General features: G+C 39.6%; 1 protein-coding gene across 5 annotated transcripts in view; it reads left to right on the top strand.

Annotated features, from left to right (window-relative positions):
* Positions 1-23,371, top strand: part of BMPER (BMP binding endothelial regulator) — a 258,092-nt gene that overhangs the window by 142,246 nt on the left and 92,475 nt on the right. For all 5 annotated transcript variants that reach the window (XM_086692840.1, XM_086692859.1, XM_025929717.2 and 2 more), the window contains exons 8-11: positions 284-393; positions 4,254-4,394; positions 6,624-6,728; positions 9,985-10,030. In XM_086692840.1, the coding sequence (XP_086548966.1) occupies positions 284-393; positions 4,254-4,394; positions 6,624-6,728; positions 9,985-10,030 (402 nt within the window). The remainder of the gene's footprint in view (positions 1-283; positions 394-4,253; positions 4,395-6,623; positions 6,729-9,984; positions 10,031-23,371) is intronic.

Here is a 23,371-nt window from a genome sequence, read left to right as displayed (position 1 = left end):
TGAACTCCACGAGGGCAGGTCAAATAGATCTGGTCATCTTGGTTCACTATGATGGTAATAAAGATTTGTTGAACTTACAGGATTCAGTGTGGAGTCAAGCTCTTTATAATAAAAACTTTCTAAATTAATTACTCCAGGGAACATCTGGCCGAGGACTATTTTTGTGCACCAGATTTACCTGGTCTTGTGAGAATGTTTAACAGTCCTGTGATAGAATTGTTGATGACAAAGTGGGAAATCCTGGCTTCTGTCTTGCATTAACCATGCTGTTGCTTCCCTCTAGGTCAGAGGAAAGTGTTTGACCTTCCATTTGGAAGCTGCCTCTTTCGCAGTGATGTTTATGACAACGGATCTTCATTTCTCTATGATAACTGCACTGCATGCACCTGCCGGGTAAGGTGGTTCTGAGGGGCTGTGATCTGTGATTGCACTGGGGACGTTACTGTTAACTTTATAGCCAAACATAATGATCTGTCATTTATTGGAAGGAGGCATTATCAATGCCATTTTACTACTTGAAATCATGCTTAAAGTTGTAAGGACGTTCAAACATAGGACCCAGATTACAATTCACTGTTACCTTCCCAGGACCTACAAGTTAGCTTCTGGAGGTGAGAACTAAAGTCTGAGGGACTGTCCTAAGGTATTTTCTAAAATCAGACACAGAGTGTCTCTGGCAGCGTTCTCTGGTTCTAACTATCTGAGATGAGCTCCTTAACATACCACATAATAAAAATGACTTTAATCACATTCAAGAGAAAAGAAAGGCAAGGATTTACAGTTCATCACAAAAATAAACCTGGTAGTTTGAGAGGGGAGTATTTATGTGTTGTTCATTGTACCATTTCTTACTTGAAAAGTAAGAAAAGCATTGCTTGCTTTTTTCAAAAGGAAACAGAGGCCTAATGACTGGTAAAGAAAGAATTCCGCAGCTCCAGAATTTTAAAGGAATACACGGCCCACATTCATTGACTGTGCTTATACAGTGATTTTTTTTTTTTAAACCAAGAAGAGAACCATCTTAATGGAAGATTTTAGAATCATTCATTAGTGAGTTAATGCAAACATCTGTATGACATGAATTTAGAAGAATACATTTTGGCGGTGATGGTTGTTGTTTTGTCTTTAATAGCTAAAGGGCTAGAGAGGGAAGGAGGAGAGTTTTGCTCAATGTCAGCTCTGAGTCAGTAGCTGAGATTGGAGTTCAGAAGTTCCTGATTACTTGAGGCATGCTTTGTTAAGAAGCATGCACTACTTCAGGGAAGTGGCCGAGTAGGGGCTGAACTGTCTGTTCCCTGGCACTGAACACTGAGTATTTCCCAAGCCTGAGAATACTTTCCTGAGACTCCTTCCTCTCTTCCATGGTTTATATTTTCCTATGCTAAACCTATAGCCACTCCTTCTGTTTGCCTTGGCCTTCATCCTCATGACTTCTCTTCCTCTCCAGGAATTTCACAGGTTATAGCTTCCTCTTGAGGATGCTAAACCTTTGATGAAACACATCACATCCCCAAGTTCTCTTGATTGCAGGAAAGCCAGACGTCCCACGGATGGGAATTTGTTATGCTTGCACTGCTCTGGGTCTCATGGATTCTTTGAGAGGAGATCAGACAGTATTTCTCAGTGCTGAAAAGAAGTGTAATTAATACTGTTCCTTCAAGAGATTTGTGTGTGTGTGTGTGTGTGTGTGTGTGTGTGTGTGTGTGTGTGTGAGAGAGAGAGAGAGAGAGAGAGAGAGAGAGAGAGAGAGAGAATGAGTTCACAGTCATCTTTGGGAAATTGGATGTTTCAAGAATCAGGCTACAATCATTTTGGATAATCATTATTATTTTCTATCTGCTTGGAGCTTCCCTCTCCAGCATCTCCACCCAGTGCCATGACAGGTGCAGGAAATTATTTCATAGTACTCTGAACAGAGTCTTTATGGCGGTGATTTATTTTTAAAACCAATTTTTTTTTAATTTTTTTTTCAACGTTTATTTATTTTTGGGACAGAGAGAGACAGAGCATGAAAGGGGGAGGGGCAGAGAGAGAGGGAGACACAGAATCGGAAACAGGCTCCAGGCTCTGAGCCATCAGCCCAGAGCCTGACGCGGGGCTCGAACTCACGGACCGCGAGATCGTGACCTGGCTGAAGTCGGACGCTTAACCGACTGCGCCACCCAGGCGCCCCTAAAACCAATTTTTAAAACACAGAATCTTTGTGCCTTCATATTTGATGATTCCTCTACCTTGAGCGACCTCATCTTCTTTCAATTTGAATAGCAAACTCCTCTTCATGCACAACAGCCTCTCTCAGATGTTAGCTCCTCCCCTAGTGACTGACTAGGGGACTCACATAAGTAGGTAATTGTCCCTCTTTTCTGCTACCTCTATACCTTTACTAGTTTTGTTAATGACATTATATTGCAATTTAATATTTCACATGGTTCTCTCTCCTTTTGGCCTGTGAGCTCCTTGTAGACAGAAGCACATCTATCCATCTCAATATTCTCATTGCTTAAACTAGTGCCAGGCATATGATCTAATGGGTGGTGTGTGTGTGTGTGTGTGTGTGTGTGTGTGTGTGTGTGTGTGTGTGTTTGTGTGTGTGTGTGTAATGAAAGCTGGTGTGTCTACCATGAAGTATGCATTACTTGAGAGCTAGTATGTGTCCTTGTTTTTCAAACTAGAAATCAATACGTGCAGTTTGGCAAAGGACTTTTTTTCCCCCAGTTAATGAGTTGACCTATAATAATTTCTATGTGCCAGAAACTGTGCCAAGTACTTTAAATATTTCATTTAAGCTGCACAATAAACCTGAGAAGTAGGTTTTTGAAGATGAGGAATCTGGGGCTCACGGAGATGGATTTGCACAAGATAACATACCTAACGGATGAACTGGCATTCCCCCCTGGTCTTGTCCAATGCTGAGTCCTATCTATTATCTGATGTGGTAGAACCTTAAAAATAAAAGACAACCAATGTCATTTTCTTAAAAGGATCATCACATTGTTATATTAATCTTAGATGGATAAGTCAGTAGGAGTATAGGAGATAATACCAGAAGTACCTGTTGAAGTCATAGGATTAACATAGAAGCTGCAGAAGTTACATACGTTGATTTATACAACCTGTTTGAATGAGTTATCTCTCAATACTAACTAAGGAGAGGGCTTGGTCTCATTTCCCTATCATTGGTCTGATACTAATTCCACACTGTGAAGGGATTGTCCATATACCAGGGACCCTGCTTTCCTCCCTCCCTGCCTGCCACCAAGTCTCATAAATATTTTGCTCTTAACATTCATTCTAGCTGATAACCTACTCCAGTGAAATTGAATCTTGTTGGATGGGGAACTAGAAGAGTTTACTTTTCTTAAACTGCTCTGAACTTTTCTTCGACATGTTGTTCAATGAATTGGCAGGCACAATTTACTTGGCTAGAAATCAAGCCATACCTCTTAAAGTTACAGATATAAACTCATCATTTTCAGAGGTTAAGCAACCTGGTTAAGATTACATATTAAAAAAAAAAGATTACATATTTTATAGAAGAGTTTAGAATGGTCAGTTTTGGCATAGCTCATTCAATTCTTCTGTGGACATGGAACACACTAAGGAATTTTATCTTGAGGAGGAACATTAGCTCTTAATTTTTGCTATTTGATTGGATATCATGCCTTTATGCTAAACTCCTCAAAGGTGGCAAATGCCCTCGAGGAGACCCAAGAGAGTCATGTTAATGAAAAGCATGCAAGAGGAAAAGGGCAGGAAGAGGGAAACTGGTTGGCCCATAGTGAATTGGACCTTCTTGCCACACGCTGGCCAGAGTGGAATCATCAGCTTCTTGAACGTTAAATTATAAACACTTGGAAAGTAGTGAGGGTATGCACACTATTCATAGCTTCTTCACCTTCTCATCCAGATATTTAGTCAGCAAATAACATTTTGAAGTAGATGAAAGATTTATTACAACAAGTTAAAATATGATTTCTTCAGAATATGTTTTCTTTTTTGGGGGAAGTGGGGGTGAAGAGAATCAAGTAGTCTTTATGCTCAGGGCAGAGTCTGACATGGGGCTCAAACGCACAAACTGTGAGATCATGACCTGAGCCAAAATCAAGAGTTAGTCACTTAACCAACTGAGCCATGCAGGTGCCCCCAGAATATGTTTTAAAGCAGTTAGTTGTGGATTGTTAAAGGAAGGCCAGGTAAGATGGTTGGTAGAGATGGAAACATTTTTAATTTCTGGTTTGCCTTTGGGTCCCCAGGACTCTACTGTAGTATGTAAGAAGAAATGCTCCCACCCTGGTGGCTGCATCAGAGGGGAGGAGACCTGTTGTGAAGAGTGCCTCCTGCGAGTGCCTCCAGAAGATGTCAAAGTGTGCAAATTTGGCAACAAGGTTTTCCGGGTATGTCACAAGCCAAGCTCATGGGAACTATTGTACTATACTGAAATGTAAAAAGCTCCAGATAAAAGGCAGATTGGAGTATTCCATATTTTGTAGACACATATGGGGTGTGTGTGTGTGTGTGTGTGTGTGTGTGTGTGTGTGTGTGTATGTCTGTGCGTGCACAAATGTAGTTATTTATATGGCAATATATATACATATTTTTAAAATCAAATATACATGGGGCAGAGAAGCAACTGTTTGAAAAAATGGTTTTCTTCAGCTTTATTTTTGCTTTATGAAGTGTTTTAAGCCTGTAAAACATTATTGCCTTTTCCAAATGTGGTCATCCAGTGATGGGGATTGAGCTGAAGATACCCCTCCACCCCACCCACCTCCGGATGGTACTGTTATGGGAGCCCAAATCTCCCTCTCCTCTTATGAGCTGAGGACATCTCATTCAGTCAGAGATGCTCAGTGTCCCTTTCCAAGATCCTGATGGTCCTATAGCTTAATACTTTTGGAACTTTTTACAAAGCTGCTTTTTCAAAGAGAGATTTTCTCACTTGGAAGATATTCAGGTAAGGATGTTCATGCTGGCACAGCCATTGAGCAAAGGTGAGAGAGCCTTGCCCCAACTGACCTAGCACGGTTGTCTCCTGACCATCTGCTACTTATCAAATACTACCCGTAGTTTTCTGACAGCATAGCTGTGCAGTGACCATGTAAACGTCAGGATAAAGATTGTTGTATTTGTCCAAACTGCTTTCCATTTAGTTTTTTGGGTGGAGGGAGTCTTTCTGTACCGGAGGTATCATCTCAGGACATTCTTGAGACTGGGACCCTCAGAATCAAGTCAGATGTGGGAGATCCTCATGTTGTACTTGGCCAGATTTCCTTTTGCATTGATGGAGTTGGAAGGAGAGTCTTGATTCTTATGGAATCAGTAAGAAGACATGATGTGTCATGCCCAAAAGAAGGGGGTCACATGTGTGTTGTATTTACACCAGGCTTTCAGAGCCACTCATGTATCCTTTTTACATAAAGTCATTCTTGTGTTTCCAGAGCACCTGGATGCAATAGACCCCCTCTCACAATGGTATTGTGTACGAAGTGCTTTCAAGGCTCCTGTACAAAGGTTCCTTTATGTGATGAAGCCTAAAATAATTTACAGAGAGTCATCTTTGAAACGCCAAGTCCTAGAAATGTGCACACAGAGAATTTGGACTTGTGAGATGCCCTTTAGGACAGATTCAGTTAGGTCTTTGTTTCTCGAGAAATAAAAGGTTCTAGTAGTCCTTAAATAGCTTCAAAATGTGCGAAGGAAAAGGAAGAGGAGTCATCATCAAAATCTGAGATAGTTTCTCTGTTTTTAACAAATTTTTCTGCTTATATCTACAAACTCAGGAAGGAATCTTTGTTTTGTTTTCACATCCAACCCTTGTGCCTGTAATCTACTCTTGCATAAGCTAGGATGCACATCCCTGTGTGTTCTCCAGAGATACAGGGCTTCTTGTGGCTGGGTATTTGGTAACTGCATATTATAGATTCAATGAGCCAAAAATATTCCTCAAACAGCCCTTTCTGGGCTAGAAAATGTGTCCCAAGGTGCTATCTAGCTTTTGGGGAGGAAAGTATCAGACAGGCAGGGGCATGGTATCTCGGAGTATTCCATCTGGGCTCCACATATTTGGATGGCTTGCTGATCAAGTGTCTGCCTGGGCAATGAGAGTCCTGTGAATTAGCCTCTGTTCTTTGAATGGATCATACCCTGTGTGGTCCAGAACCATGTCACATGTGGGAATAAATTCACCACCTTTGTACATCTCAACTGCTGCTGCCTGGAATAGCTTAAACATTTCAGGTCTATCACACAGGAACATTAGACCTTTGCTACTGCATCATGTTCAACTCATGCTTGTCTTCCAGGGTGAAGCTAAGTAAACAATGTAGGAGGAGCACGATGCAAATATGGTTTGGTTAGATGCATAAGAATTCTTTTTATATCCTGGAGGGGGAACACACACACACACACACACACACACACACACACACACACACACACCTACACACACCTACACACACCTTCAAATTGGGTAGGTGTAGATAGACACCTCAGAGTAATTTAGTCTGATGATGGATCTCTCACTCAGAGTAAGAAATGCTCTCCTTGGCAGAGAAATCCCAGCCTGTTGGATTAGCTCCCATCAGCCTCCAGCTGATAGCAGAATCTTGTGCTCTCTCCCATAGGATGGAGAGATGTGGTCCTCTGTTAATTGCACCATCTGTGCTTGTGTGAAAGGCAAGACAGAGTGTCGAAAGAAGCAGTGCGTTCCCATCAGCAGCTGCCCGCAGGTATGTCTGGAATGCAGGTTGACTTTTTCTTTACCTTCAGGTCTTGGGAAACGTCCTACCTGTGGCATGGCCACATGCCGTCTTCTGAACACAGAATCTAGATTTCCTGATACTTCTAGGTCCCCCAATAGCCACAAACCCCCTTTGCAAATTTCTCTCCTTCTTTTTTGCACTTCCCACCCAAATTCTAGCCTTGTAGGAAAATAGCTCCTACCTTACACTTGACCCAAGTCTCCTATTTCTCATTGACTTCTCCCACTTCTTTGTTTTAATGTCTCCAACTCCTGTTAGATCTGCTCTCTTGATCCTTTTGCTGGGTTTTCTGTTGAACACCATATTTTTCTCTTTTCTTTTTCCTCTCCCCAAATCAGAGATTTCTTCCCTTCGCCATTCAAAGTGTATGTAGTTGTTTATTAATAAACTCCCCAAGGGGTTTCTCTGGCCTAGCAGCACCCCCGACCCCTTTACTGACGTTTTCCCTCTCTAACCTTGGCCTCCACTGTAGCCCAAAATGGAAATAGTGCCCCTATGGAAATATCTCTTTTCAGAAACCCACAGTTCCAGCATGCTGAATAAAGCAATCATTATCTTCTACGGCTTGAGCTTCATTGAGTTCACCTCAGCAACTTGAAACCTTTCAAGGTTTTATGCATTTTGGGAAAATGTCAAACCTATTCAGTACCTTCCAGTGAATGAAAAAATATATCCATATATTCAGGACATGTCCTCCCTTCTCTGTTATAGACAGCTTTTAATTTTATTCACATCTGTTATTATTATAAACAAAAAGTTGCTGTTTTTACTTGAGTGCCAAATGAGGCACAAAAAAACAACAGCTGTTGCTATTGCACAACTGAATGAAGGGGGGAGAGAAAAAAAGGGGGGAAAAAACCCTAATTAGTCTTGCTTTAAAAAGCCTCAGACATAAAACTGAAAATCTCCCATAAAAGGAAAAAAAAAAGGGAGATACAATAAGTAGACTTGAACATGGTCTGCTTATAAATATTCATTGGGAAAAATGGGATCACATCATTTATGCCAGTCCTTGGGGAACCCTCACTGCTAATGAACTCCTGCAGCACATGTTGGTAATAATGGGCTTCCTTATTCTACAAGACAAAAACAGGATGCTGTGCCAACCTGGTGGCTCAAGTAACTAGCCCCAACAGGCAATGGTGGAGTTTCCAGCTTTACTTGAGTCCTGCCACTTGTGGCAGGGTTGATGGGTTTCATTGTCCTCTTGCTGTGGGGAGGTCAGCGTTCTTTATGTCCGTGGCATCTTGTTAGCATCTCCTCTGTGGGGGCCTCATTTGAGCCAGGAGCATCCAGCTCTCCAAGTGCAGACCTTTCCTCCCCCTCCTGGTCTTGTCAAAGCTTGTCTGGGCCCGGCTCCTGCCCCAGGGGCCACCTTTCTGCTTCTAGGCATCTTTCCAGCCTTTCCTCCGGTTTACATTTTCCCTCCTCAGGGGCCAACATAGGACTTTGGAAGATAACTTAGTTCTACCATGGAAACCCTGTTAAATGCTTATTTCCCCTCCCTTGCATTGCCTGGGGAAATTTAATTTTTTTTTTTTTTTTTAAAGAAGCAGACTATATTCCCTGCTCTGTTCTTCCTGGCTACTGCTCCTCTTTTTTTTTTTTTCCAGAAGTGTGGGTGCCTTGTTGAAGGGTCTTATGGTTGGACTTCCTGTCCATCCTCCCCTGAAGCCCTTCCCAGAGGCAAAGGAGTGCCTTTTGTGAGAAGGCCTGTAGGGGGTTCCAGTGAGGACGGGTCATTATAACACTTCCATCTCATCATCACTGATGCATACTGAGACTTTCTGTATAGTCACAGGACATTACTCTGTTAATGTTGAGACCACCCCTCTGAGTTGAGTGCTGTTACTAGACCCTTCTTACCAGTGAGGTCACATGTCCAGAGTTTTACAACATATAACTTGGGAGCCTAGACTTCATAGCTTGTGCTTGATTTATTCCTTATATGATTCAGTGAGATTACCAGCCGCACTCAGTTCCAGGAGAAAGGAGATGGCAGTTTCTGCCAAGGTGCAGATGTGGGGGTTCATATAGTCACCCTCTATTAAGGCCTTGGTTCAAATTGTTCTGTACTCCCTCGAGGCCACTACTCCAGGGGGAGCCAACCTCATTGATTTTGGCTAGAGCAGACCTCATTTGATCTTGTCCTCAGCTTCTTTCAGTCACAAGAAACTAAAAGGGGCCTCTGTGCCAAATAGAAATGAATAGAGCTTTAGGCAATGAAAATAGGTCCTAATGCCCCAAACCAAGGGAGAGCTGAGTGAGCTGAGAGACTAAGTTTTAAGTCACAAAGTTGTCATAGCTTTTAATGTACCATTTTAGGCCTGGCTCTGATGCAAAAATGAATCAGATGATGTTCTAGTTCCTCAATTATCAACCAGCATTTTTTAAGTCAGTATGATTTTTTTTTTGAGTACCTAAATCTATTCTATATGCAATTCATCAGTAGTGGCAATCGACCACATTTCTTTTTGTCTCTGAGCTTCATTGAGTCAGAGATAAGACAATGCCATTTTCTGATGTCGGCCCTGAGAGTATGTTTCCTTTTTTTAACGTCATGCATTAAAAAAAATGAGAAACAATGGAATATAGGAGATTACATTGTATTTCCAGAAAGGTAATGGAAAATTACTCAGCATTTCAAAACCCTCAGCTTCATTGCCTTTGACTGGATAACAGTGACTTAACATGGATAGCATACCACTTGATGAAAGAAGAAATCCTGAATGAATGTGATCTGCAGCACAGATATTGTCCATATCCATAGGCCTGTGCTTGGGTTATGATGTACTGTTTGGGCCCCTCCAACAAGCAAAGACAGAATGAAGGCCTCACATGGATCGAGAGGTTGATAGACGATTCTCATTTTTATGTGTGTGCTTGGTCTCTAGAGGACTAGTCTGGATATAAGTGAAAAGGTATAATCCAGACTGTCTGCATCTTCCCTCCATGTGAAAAAAATCACACCAGTGAGTCCTTTAGATATTGTATTTCTCAGAGGATAAGAACAGGAAAGCTTTCTGAATGACTTTGCCTGGCGTTAGAACCTGATACTTCTAAGTTCATTTTCACTATCATCATCACCATCTGAGCATTGAGTTCAAATATAGCTTGGACTGATTTCATTAGTTGAACTGGTATTTTAAAAAGTTTTGTCTTCAGCATGCCCTGTTTCTTAACATTAAGCTCTTGTGTTTTTTGTTTTTTTCCTCTTGATTAGGGTAAAATTCTCAACAGGAAAGGATGCTGTCCTATTTGCACTGAAAGTAAGTTTACTCCTTTGGAAATTGCTATTAATATTTGCTTCACCTTTTATAATTCAGCAAGAAAAATGGTGGTATAAGTTTTTGCACATTTTGTGTCTCTAGGTATGGGATGGGGTCATCCCACTTTTCTACAGACTTTAAATCAGTTGGAATCCCCTCTCAGAAGCAGCACTGAATAGTTCCATTAGAGTTTGTTGCTAATAGAAATTTAGAAGTTAAATGGTCTGATGAGGTTTTAAGAAGGACCACATAACTTAATATGCATTTTAAGTAATAGCGTCTGCAGTCATAGCAGTTAAGATGATATCCAGTAAAACAAACAATATACATAATCTAGGAGGGATTTTCCTTGTATCATTATAAAGCCAAACACCCACACTTATTTCCTCCTCTCCAACCCCACCCTCTTTACCATTTCACCTTGGCACGTTTGGTGCTGCTATTGGCAGAGTTAAACAAGAGGTCTTTAGAGTGGCAATGGTTTGGCCATCCTGTTATTTTTTTAATGTTTATTTATTTATTTTGAGAGAGAGACAGAGGGAGAGACAGAGTGCACTCTTGTGTAAGCAGGGGAGGGGCAGAGAGAGGGAGAAAACAGACTAGTGTTTCTCTCCTCTGCCAGCATGGAGCCCAACATAGGGCTTGATCCCATAAACCGTGAGATCGTGACCTGCACTAAAATTAAGAGTCAGCTGCTTAATTGACTGAGCCACCCAGGCACTCCAATCCTGTTCTTTTTAACTGAGTTCTTGAAGGTTCTCTCCCCAAAATGGCTTATTCTGAAAGCTGACTGAGACTGCACTGCTAATCACTCAGAGCATAGCAACAAGTTCAGTGTTATCCCCACATGTAGACATATGACTAGCAAATTGCCATTTTAGTCCTCTTCAAATTCATATGGCGTTGAGACAGCTTGCACTTTATCTATTTACTTATTTATTTGTTTATTTATTTATTTATTTTAGCTTCGTGTGTGCAGCTTTATAATTCAACATCTGAATACACTACAAAGTAATTACCACAAGTCTAGTTATCATCCATCACCACAGAATTGACCTTCTTCATCCATTTCATACACATACCTTTCCCCCATCACCTTCCCCTCTGGTAACCACTAGTCTGTTTTCTGTATCTCTGAGGTTTTTAAAAATTTTGTTTCTTTGCTTTCGATTATACATATGAGTGAAATCACGTGGTATTTATCTTTCTTCATCTGACTTATTTCACTTAGCATAATACCCCCAAGGTCCATCTGTGTTGTCACAAATGCAAGATTTCATTCTTTTTGATGGCTGAATGATATTCCATTATAGAAATATACCACATCTTCTTTATCCATTCATGTATTAGTAGACACTTAGATTGTTTCCATATCTTGGCTGTTGTAAATAATGCTGCAATGAACATAGAAGTGCAGATATATTTTCAAATTAGCATTTTTGTATTCTTCAGAAAAATACCCAAATGTGGAATAGCTGGGTCATATGGTAGAATTTCCTGAAGAATCTCTATACTATTTTCCACACTGGTTACACCAATTTACACTCCCACAAACAGTGTACGAGGATTGTTTTTTCTCCACATCCTCTCTAACACTTGTTATTTCTTGTCTTTTTGATAAATGCCACTCTAGCAGCTGTTAGGTGATATCTCATTGTGATTTTGATTTTCATTTCCATAACAATTAGTGATGTTGAACATCTTTTCAAGTGCCTGTTGGCCATCTGGATGTCTTCTTTGGAGAACCCTCTATTCAGAGCGTTTGCCCATTTTTTAAATTGGGTTCTTTGTTTTTTCATTGTTGAGTTATATGAGTTCCTTATATAGTTTGAATAGTAATCCTTTATCAGCTCTATGGTATGCAAATATCTTCTCTCATTCAGTAAGTTGTCTTTTCATTTTGAAGATGGTTTTCTTTGTTGTGCAGAAGCTTTTTAGTTTGATGTAGTCCCACTTGTTTATTTTTGCTTCTGTTTTCCTTGCTTTTGGAGTCAGATTCACAAAGACGTCCCTAAGACATGTCAAGGAGTTTATTGCCTGTGTTTTCGTCTAGGAATTTTGCAGTTTCAGGTTCTACATTGAAATCTTTAAACTCAGTTGAGTTAATTTTTTTTCTTTTCTTTTTATTATATGAAATTTATTGTCCAATTAGTTTCCATACAACATCCAGTGCTCATCCCAAACGATGCCCTCTTCAATGCCCATCACCTCCCCTCCCCTCCCTCCCACCCCCCATCAACCCTCAGTTTGTTCTCAGTTTTTAAGAGTCTCTTATGCTTTGGCTCTCTCCCACTCTAACCTCATTTTTTTTTTCCTTCCCCTCCCCCATGGGTTTCTGTTAAGTTTCTCAGGATCCACATAAGGGTGAAAACATATGGTATCTGTCTTTCTCTATATGGCTTATTTCACTTAGCATAACACCCAGTTGAGTTAATTTTTGTGTATAGTAAAGATAGAGGTCTAGTTTCATTCTTTTCCATGTAGCTGTTCGGTTTTCCTACAGTCATTTATTGAAGAGATTGTCCTTTCTCCATCTTATGTTCTTGGCTCCTCTGTCATACATTAATTGTCCATTTATGTATAGGTTTGTTTCTGGGCCCTCAGTCCTACTCCATTGATCTGCATGTCTGTTTTTGTACCAAAAAAATATGATTACTATAGCTTTGTAGTAAGTTTGAAATCAGGGAGTGTGATACCTGCAGTTTTGTTTTTCTTTCTCAAGATTGCTTTGGCTTTTTGGGGTCTTTTGTGGTTCCATACAAATTTTAGTATTATTTGTTCTAGATGTGTAAGAAATGCATTTTGATAGGGATTGCATTAAATCTGTAGATTGCCTCAGGTAGTATGGGCATTTTAACAATATTAATTCTTCTAATCCATGAATATGAAATATCTTTCCCTTTATTTGTGTCTCCTTCAATTTCTTTCATCAGTGTCTTATAGTTTTCAGTGTACAGGTCTTTCATTTCCTTGGTTAAATTTATTTCTGGATATTTTATTCTTTTTGATACAATTGTGAGTGAAAAATTTTAAAAAATTCTCTTTGTGATGTTTTGTTATTAGTGTGCAGAAATGCCCAGATTTCTGAATACTGATTTTGTACCCTGAAAGTTTACTTCATTCATTTATTACTTCTAATTTTTTTTGGTGGATTCTTTAGGGTTTCCTCTATATAGTATCATGTCATCTGCAAATAATGATCGTTTTTCTCTTTCCTTTCTGATTTGGATGATTTTTATTTCTTTTTCTGGCCTAATTGCTTTGGGTAGTCCTTCCAGTACTACGTGGTGAGAGGGGCATTCTTATTTGGTTCCTGATCTTAGAGGAAAAGCTTTTAGCTTTTCGTGGTTGAGTATGATGTTAGCTATAAGATTGTCATATATGACTTAATGTTGAGGTATATTCCTTCTATATACACTTTGCTGAAAGTTTTTATCATAAATGGATGTTGACTTTTGTAAAATGATTTTTTTGCATCTATTGAGATTATATTATTTTTATCCTTCATTTTGTTAATGTGATGTATCACATTGATTGATTTGTGGTTGTTGAATACATTCTTGCATCCCTGGAATAAATCCTACTTGATTATGTATATGATCCTTTTAATGTGTTTTTGGATTTGATTTGATGATGTTTTGTTGAGGATTTTTACATCTATGTTTATCAAGGATATTGGTCTGTAATTTCCTTTTGGGTGGTGTCCTTATCTAGTTTTGATATCAGGGTAATGGTAGCCTTAAAAATGTGTTTGGAAGCTTTTCTTCCTCTTCAATTTTTTGGAAAATTTTGAGAAGAATAGGTATTGAATCTTCGAACGTTTGGTAGAATTCACCAATGAAGCTCTCTGGTCCTGAATTTTTGTTTTGGGGGAGATTTTTGATTATTGTTTCAATTTCCTTACAAAAAATTCATCTATTCAGAATTTATATTTCTTCATGATTTAGTCTTAGAGGATTGTATGTTTCTAGGAATTTATCCATTTCTTCTAGGATATTCAGCTTGTTGTCATATAATTGTTGATAGTAGTTTCCTATCATCTTTTATATTTCTCTGAGGTCAATTTTAACTTTTCCACTTTCATTTATGATCTTATTTCTTTGAGTCTCTTTTCTTTTTTTTCTTGGCTTGTTTAGCTAAGGGTTTGTAAATTTTATTTATTTTTTCAAAGAACCAGCTCTTAGTTTCATTGATCTTTTTAATTGTCTTTTTAGTCTTGATTTCATTTATTTCCACTGTGATCATTATTATTTCCTTCCTTCTACTAGTTTTGGGCTTTGTCCTTTTTTTCAGTTCCTTTAGTTATAAAATTAGATTGTTTATTTGAGATTTTTCTTGTTTCTTGAGATAGGTCTGTATTGCTGTGAACTTCCCTCTTAGAACCACTTTTGTTGCATTGCATAGGTTTTGGTATGCTGCATTTCTGCTTTCACTTGTCTAGTTATTTTTGGATTTTTCCTTTGATTTCTTTGATGACTTATTGGTTGCTAAGTAGCATGTTGTTTAATCTTCATGTTTTTGCATTTCCTTTTTTTTTCTTGTAATTAATTTCTAGTTCCATACCATTGTGGTTGGAAAAGATACTTGATATGATTTCAATTTTCTTGAATTTATTGAGACTTTTATGGTTCAACATATGCCCTGTCCTGGAGAATGTTCCATGTGTACTTGAGAAGAATGTGTATTCTGCTGGTTTTGGAAGGAATGTTCTGTATAATACTTAACTATTAAGTCCATCTGGTTTAATGTGTTATTTAAGGCTGATGTTTCTTTATGGATTTTTTGTCAGAATGATCTATCCATTGATGAAAATGGGATATTAAAGTCTTCCATTATGGTATTTCTTTCAATTTTTCCCTTTAGTTCTGTTAATATTTGCCTTATATATCTTGGTACTCCTATGTTGGGTACATATATATTTCTAAATGTTACATGTTATGATGTAACATTTAATATAAACTTAATAAATCGTTTAATATAAATAAACATGACATTAACATAAAAATGTTATATCTTCTCTCTGCATTGACACTTTTATTTTTATGTAAATACCCTTCTTTGCCTTTTATTAGTCTTTTTTTTTTTAATTTTTTAAACATTTATTTATTTTTGAGAGACAGAGATAAAGCACAACAGGGGAGGAGCAGAGAGAGAGAGGGAGACACAGAATCCAAAGCAGCCTCCAGGCTCTGAGCTGTCAGCACAGAGCCTGATGCGGGGCTCGAACTCACAGACTGTGAGATCTTGACCTGAGCTGAAGTCAGCCACTTAGCCAACTGCGCCACCCAGGCACAGTCTTTGTTTTAAAGTCTATTTTGTCTGATATGAATATGACTACTCCAGCTTTCTTTTCATTTTCATTTGCATGGGATATGCATGGGATATCTGATATGATAGATAGTCTATGTGTGTCTTAATGCTGAAGTGAGTTTCTTATACTCTCTTGTAGGCAGATAGTTTTCTGAAGTGTTTCATCAAAAGGGGAATATTAATAATGTCACTGTCAAAGTGTTTTAATAAGCAGGATTAACAAATCCATGAAATCAATTAGAAAGTATTTTATAAACTAGTTAACCTTAGAGAAGTGAGCTTAGATGATGGCTGAAAGCAGCTTTCATATGGGCACAAGTTTGTTTATTCCACATGTTTAAAATCAGAGTTTATAGCTAAAAGGTATCCTTGTGTTTTTTTTTTTTTTTGACAATAGATACATATGTGATATATTATAAATATATATATTGTATATATATCACACTATCTATGATAGAGAGCTATTAAACAATTATACATTATACACTAGATAAAAATGTTGATTGAATTAATGAAAATGAAATTGTAGATTTAGTAAAATAATTTTTATTTAAAGAGAATGACATACATAAAACAACTCAAAGAAAGCCAACCAAGTATGCCTTAGTAGAGCCCAACAGTTAGTGCAGGAAGAAGAATTACCTATGACTAACACACCAATTGATTTCAAAATGTGTATAAATTATTACATTTAATCAACCTCCCAGAAACTCTGTGAGGAAACTTTGTTTTTGGATGGTCTGGAGGCTACCTCCAGCTTCTTTCCTTTCTAGATGAGCAGAGTAGAATTTAAATTGGTGAAGTTTTCCTCTATAGCCATGTCAGTGAAGATGTTTGCATTTCTCTAGAAAGCATTTCCTTATTGAAGCAGACAAAGTTCAGAGGAACTCCTAAGATTTCCTAGCTAAGCTCTTCAATTTGTGTGAGCACAGATAAGTTACATCTGCTAATCACAGTGCTGTCAGGCAGGATCATTGCTTATCAGTTTAATAAAAACATTGGACTAGTCTTGTGCAGAAACAGCACAAATCTTGAATTATCTGACTTTATGTTACAAGAATCAAGGTGATGATTATTGAGATAGTTGAACAAAAAGTTACATTTCATTATTAGTTTATCCACTATGAACTAGCCTTGCCAAACCTATAACAATGGTGGTTTATCAGAAAAAAAATGAGAAAAAGAATAGAAGGATGGACATGACAAAATAATACCAAGTTTTTAACAGGTCATATTAACTATTGTATTTGTAAACCTTATGTCACTAAGAGAGGCAATTGGCAAAGGACAAAACCATCCAGCTGTTGGGGCACCGGGGAGACCATTGACCCTGTGCATCTGCATCCAGCAGGTCATTGCGGGAAGAGCCCAGGCATGTGGTTCTTGGTCCAAATCTACGTGATATCATCAGATGGCTATTTCTCAATTTCCTTTGGTGTCCTTTCCATCTGTTTACTCTCTCTTGCTCTCCAGCAGTTCTTCCACCGATGCTATAAAACACATTCTGTTGGCAAAGTTTATTTATTTAGATTGAGTTAAGAGATGGGATGACTTCCAATTTTTTTAAGCAGTGCCCAGATTTTCCTAACACATTCAGGTAGACATATTCTGATGTCCCTTAGCTGTGGCCTAAAGATATTCTATTTTGAAATTCCTTTGGCATTATATCCAGGATCCAGAACAAACTTTGGGCTCATTTTTTCCTAATCTGTCATTTACAAAAGCTCTTCTTACATATGGGTTTCTAAAGAAGACCAACGAAGTACAAACTAAGTTTAGTGTTTTCTATACTGAGAAAAGTGACTGGTTTCTATCTTATTCGAACAAAATCACACACAGCCATACACACCCTATTAGTTGCTGCAATTTTCAACCTCAGTGCTATGTAGTTTGACTAGGTAATTCTTTGTTGTGGGCTATGTCCTGCACATTGTATGCTGTTTGGTAGCATCTCTGATGTCTACGAACTAGAGGCCAGTAGCACTTCTCTCCTGGAGATTTTGGCAATCAACAGTGTCTCCAGACATTGCCAAACGTCCCCTGGGGGTCATTTGCGACCCCCTTCCCAGGGCAAATGGTTGAGAATGATCGATACTCTTAACAAGGGTAACAGCAGGGTGAATGCAGACATGAACACCTGTGGTACATGTAACTTACTCTCAACACCCAATGAGTAGATGAAGTAGGAGAACAAACCTGGTATAAAAACGCAGACTAGAAGCCTCTGGATTTAGTTGAGTGTGTTTATATTTTCATTGTTTAGCCCTCCAAAAAAATTATAAAGGCATAATTAATCTTGACTGGTTAAAAGTCACCATCTTTGCTTTAGTTGCTAGGAAGCTAGAAATAAATTTGTAGCCCACCTCTAATAGCATGCAGCTTTTGAGTAACAAGTGACTCCTTACTTTGCCTTAAACGTCTCCCCTTATGTGATTTGAATCATTTAGTATGTATGCCCATAAGCTATTCACAATCCTTCTTGGAAGGAGGCAAGAATAAATACTTAGATTCATATATAGTTTCATACACAAATGAAAAGGATTGATTATATGGCTTCAAATAGTCTAAAACTTACTTTGATTATCTGTTGTCATTAAATGAGTGTCACATTATTTCCGGCACAGGTGACACTGGATTGTCTGTTTCTAAAATCCCGCCTAATTGCTGCCTTATTGACTGGGTTAGTCTGTCTTGGTAGTGTTTGGGGCTCTTGCAGACCCCTGAAAAGAATAGCAAAGAGGAAACTTGACGTAAATGTGTAGAACATTTTCACAGGCTTCTCTGCGAAAGTAGTAATTTGCAATTCATTAGGTAAAAAGCAGCAATTAGGCTAAACCTTGTTGTACTCCCTGTAGTAGAGCCGTCTTTGTGGGGTTGATCTGAAAGGGCAATGATAATTCTATCAAAATTAAAAAAAAAAGTCATATTAAAATCAGACCTGAAGGAAGAATGAAAAGCATTGTTGTCTTTTAATAACATGGACGTTCTCTCTCCTTGTCCAAATGAAAAGAATTAAATCTGGTTTGGGTGATTTATTTAAAATAAAATATTTGAAGTAAGCTAAATAAACTTTAGAAAGCTTTCATGCAAATGCTGTTTCTTGCCAAAGTAAGAGCTATAGCCTAGAGCGGATCCCACTCTGCCTGTGCTGGGCGTCACAGGACTGTGAACTGGGTGCCAAGAAGGCCACTGTCTGTTGTGCATGTAGCGCTTGGTTTAAGTAAAATGCTATCTTACTGTGAGTTGGCAAAGTAGTAGGTGAAAGCTTGACCTAACCACCCAACAGCGAGACTTGAATCGGGTAAATTCTTTGCTGGCAGAATGTCAGTTTTCAGGCATGGAAATAATACTTAGTGGCAAAGTTTTCACTGATAAGAGAGGGGTGTGTGTGTGTGTGTGTGCGTGTGTAGACAGGGAGAGAGGGAGGGAGAGACAGAGACAGAGAGACACGGACTCTGAGAGAGAATTAAATCTCTTAACCATCTACAAGACCAGAGGCAACGAAAGGCAGCCCAGATGTGGATGCCCAAACTCAGACCCCATAGATTCAATAAGCTGTGCCTCTAGCTACATTAGCCCTAACCATCAGAATCCCAACTCAAAAGGAAAGTTCAAGATTACATAACACAAAGGCGGGTACGGTATACTGAGCACAGATGTGCATTTAATTGACATAACCTCAGCTACACGTCCCACAAGTAACAGGAAATATCAGATTTCAGCAACTCAGGGTGCAAGGAGGCTCACAGTTGCCAGGTGACTTTTTAAACCCTCCCCCAGGGTTAGTTTCCAGCTGTGCACAGCATTAGTGTGCCTGCTCTCAGAGAGGGCCCTGCCTGCTGCGTGCACCCAGGACAGGGGCTGTGGAATTGCTCTGGTTGGTTTTGGCACACCTTACTTAACTCCCTGGGCATGCCTACAGGTATCTCCAATTAAAGAGTGGCTGTAGGAGGGGGACTGCAACAACAATTTAACCAAACTGTGACCTCGAGGCCCACTTTATGAGAAATCTCCACTGACAGAGGTTCTGCAAATTAGTAATTCTGTGTTGGAGCAAGGTTTCTGGCCCCTGAGACTGTAGGCAACTCCAGGTCCCTTAACGCCAAGGGTCTGTCCTTAACTCAGGAAAGCAAGGAAATTTGAAACCAGAGCTCAAGATGCTTGTAGAATAAGAATTTGGGGTGTTGACTTTAACCCTGCCAAGGAGGTGTTAAGCTAAGTGGCCACTGAAGTTTCTGCCGGAGCATCTGGAGTTGGGTTTGTCGCCACTCCTGAGGCTCAACCAGCAGACAGAGGTGGCAAATAAAACCCAACTGTGTCACACGTGGTGGCTAGGAAATCCCACACCAGCAGGAGCAGCGTTGGAAGGGACATGAGGACACCAGTTTGTTGTCTGTTTTTTATGCTGTTCTGTTGTAAGGGATACCGTTACTTTACAATTTCTGGCCATGGGTTGGTGAAAAGCTGAAAGAGGGGCCTGAGGTTATCAGGGGTCATCTTTTATCTACCACCTGTTGTAGTCCATACAGGGCGTAAGTACTTGGTAAGTTCTGATGGTTTAGTTAACAGTCATCATCATCATCAAATAATAATGGCAAGAAACGCAGGAGCAGCAGCAGCAGCAGCTAATATTTATTTAGCGTCTGCTGTGTCTAACCACTTTCGTGGGCTGTCTCGTTTGATCTTCTTTATTTGATACTCACAGCCATTTTATAGTCAAGTGATGTTATCAGCTCCATTTTAAAGCTGAGGAACTGAGGCTTAGTGGTTAAGAAGTATGCCCAAGGTAAGTGTGGAGCCTGAATTCCTATAGTGAAATCTGGCCCCAGGGCCTGGGCTGGAATATCTACCATTGCCTTATTTGTCATTTTATACAGTTTAACAACCAGTTGCAATTGGGAAAGGAAGAGAAGGTCCGGAGGGCTTTATAAAGGTTAAGGATTAGAAATTGGAGAAGGATGTTAGGAGGAGTTTCCAATTTAATAGCATTTCCCTCCACCCTACCCTGGAGGAAATGCCCACTTCAGTGCCCAGGCTTTCATCTATGTGGTGACACCTCCACGCCTGCTTGGGTGCAGAGTGGTAATAGTTGGTGTTCTCTGTACTCCACTGCCAAATCATACTGGCTTGGTTTTCCATGTCCACTAAGTTTTCCAGATTCCACCCCACCCCTCACCCCCCCGTCTGGCAACTCAGGTTGAGGTATCTTCAGTGATAAGACCTTTCCAAATTTTCGTACTTACAGTATTAAAATACTATAGTTTTAAACTTGAAATAACTGTGTAGAATTTCCACCAGGAGTAAGAAAGAAGAGTAGAGTTGCTCTGTCACTCAAACTCATCACCATTTCAGCACCAAAGAATTGTATAAATGAATGAACCTTTATTATGGGGTCAACCTGTTCACCTTCCAGGTGAGGAAACTGAGGCTCTTTGGTAATATTAACTGGAAGAGCTGAATGACAATCTGTGGTGTTGTTGTTGTTGTTGTTGTTGTTGTTAACTTTCTAGTCCAATATTCATTCTTACATAACATATGGCCTCCTTGGATCTTTGCTTAGGAAAATATTCTTTATTTTTATGTTTTTAATGTTTATTTTTGAGAGAGAGAGACAGAGTATGAGCAGGGGAGGGGCAGAGAGAGAGAGAGGGAGACACAGAATCTGAAGCAGGCTCCAGGCTCTGACTTGTCAGTACAGAGCCCAACCTGGGGCTTGAACTCATGAACTGTGAGATCATGACCTAAGCAGAAGTTGGACACTCAACTGACTGAGCCACCCAGGTGCACCAGGAAAATATTCTTTTTTTTTTTTTTTAATGTTTATTTTTGAGAGAGACAGAGTGTGAGCGGGGGAGGGGCAGAGAGCGAGGGAGACACAGAATCCGAAGCAGGCTCCAGGCTCTGAGCTGTCAGCACAGAGCCTGACACAGGGCTCGAACCCACAAACCGTGAGATCATGACCTGAGCCGAAGCCGGACGCTCAACCTACTGAGCCACCCAGGCGCCCCTGAAAGAATATGTTTTGAACAGAAAAAGATACATAAATTCATTACTAGAATCTGGTACATTTAATCAAGGCTGCCATCTTGAATTTTGGAAAAAGATGCATATACCCAGTTTTGACTGAAAGAACTGGTGACTAAACCCCCTTAGCATTGGTGTACCTAAAATACAGTGAAGTGACCAAACAAACAATATAGACCCTAGATTCTGAATGAATATTTCACTTTACAGAAAACACTGTATAATAAATTATGCATTACTGTATGCAAAGCCGAGGCAGATTTATTCCTCTCTGGAGGTCACGTCTACTAAGAGCAAAACAAGAACAACAAAAACTGCTACATCTCTTGCCACTAAAATTGGTCCTATTGCCAGTAAAGATTTATTGGGTGTAAGTCTGTGTCAGTCTGTGTTGTGATGACCATTCTCTGTGTATCCTGTCCTCTGATCCTCACAATGATCCACGGAGTAGAAGCTCCATTTTACAAATGAGAGATCTAAGAGTCCGAAAAATAAATAAGGTGAGGGCAGCTGATACGCTGCTCTATGAGACTCCAAAGCCAACACTTATGAGAACTATTCTATGTTCTCTGTTGACTACATTTTTATTCGTTTAGAGGTTTGCCTCCAAACATACATGAAGTTTGCCAATTTCTTTTCTCTCTGCATGACTAGCGGCTTCTGTTTGAAAGCACTTGTATTTGCTCACCTTTTAAAAACATATCTACATTTATTAGGTCACTTAACCTCCAGTCTCTTGGGTTACAACACTTGAGTTCTAACCTTCCCTGAGTGTTTGGAGAAATGACTCACTAGCTGCACTATGTAGTTCCCTTTGATGTGAAGTTTTTATTTATGAGTACTATCATTCTTTCTTCTTATCACAATCCCTTCTTACTACTCTCCGCCCCCAGCCACTCTGCCCCTGCTCCACTCCTCTGCTCTGCCTTTCCACATCTGTCCTGAGAACACATATCTCTTCTCCTTTTATTTTTCACCTTCTCATCCTGTGAGCTCACAGCTCTGCCTCCACAGCACCCCTCCTGGAGTTTCTCTCTCATTCAGGTTTCTGATTTCTGAGGACCTTCACATACGACTTCTTGACAAGATGCTAATATGGTAGATCTCAGCTCCTAATTTTTTTGGAGACCACATTCTTCCAAAGTACTGCATTTGAATTTTATTAACAGTTGCTACCACTGATTCTCTTAATTGTGTTGGTTGGGAGTTGGATGGAGAAATGAACGGCTGATTCCAACCCCTATCTGTTGACTGAATTCTGGCACCCCCATTAACCCAGCTGCACAGATTTGGGACCTTAATGTTATTTCTCATCGTTTTGGCCTTTGTCCCCCACGTTGCTAATAAGTCATCAAATCTGCTTGATTGTCTCTTTGTGTTGTTTTTCTAATAAATAATTCCCTTCCCATTTCCATAGCGGCTTTCACCTATTGACTGCAACTAACCTCTGTCTTTTCTCCTTCAGCCCTTTCTGTAGGGCCCTGGCCTTCACAAGAACTCCGGCTTCCTTCACTGTCTCTCGCAGTTTCCCAAAGTTTGTTTTATAAAACACTAGTGCTGAGGAAGAGTAATGAATAATATTTCAAAACAAGCTTCTGTGATTAAATACATGAGGAAAATGCTGGGTCAAGTAAACTTAAATATGTCTCTTTGCTGAGGAATTGGCAGGGTCCTTTATATGCCAATGTGCAGGGTAAACTTTCAGGAGGGTGATAGACTACGGAGTACCTCCTGAACTAATTTGAGCTGCCGAGATTTTTTTTTATTTCTACTTATTTTGGCAGAGTCACAGGCAGGATTGATGTTTCATAGGGAACACATTAAGGAATGTTGGTTCTTTGGAATACATTTAAACTTTTCATGCTGGCAATAAATCTCAGGCCAATTTATTTAGACGTTTTGGGTGTCTCACATCTCCCGAAGTAACTCCCCACTCTGGTCAGATCGGTGTCCTGCTCTTCTTCTGCAAGCTGCCCCGTGACTTGATTAACCTTCTTCTTTTGGCCT

The sequence above is a fragment of the Puma concolor genome, chromosome A2 (genome assembly GCF_028749965.1).
Source record: "Puma concolor isolate L17-30 chromosome A2, mPumCon1.1.hap2, whole genome shotgun sequence".
In the NCBI taxonomy this organism is placed as follows: Eukaryota; Metazoa; Chordata; class Mammalia; order Carnivora; family Felidae; genus Puma; species Puma concolor.
This window is presented reverse-complemented; position numbering and strand designations above follow the sequence as displayed.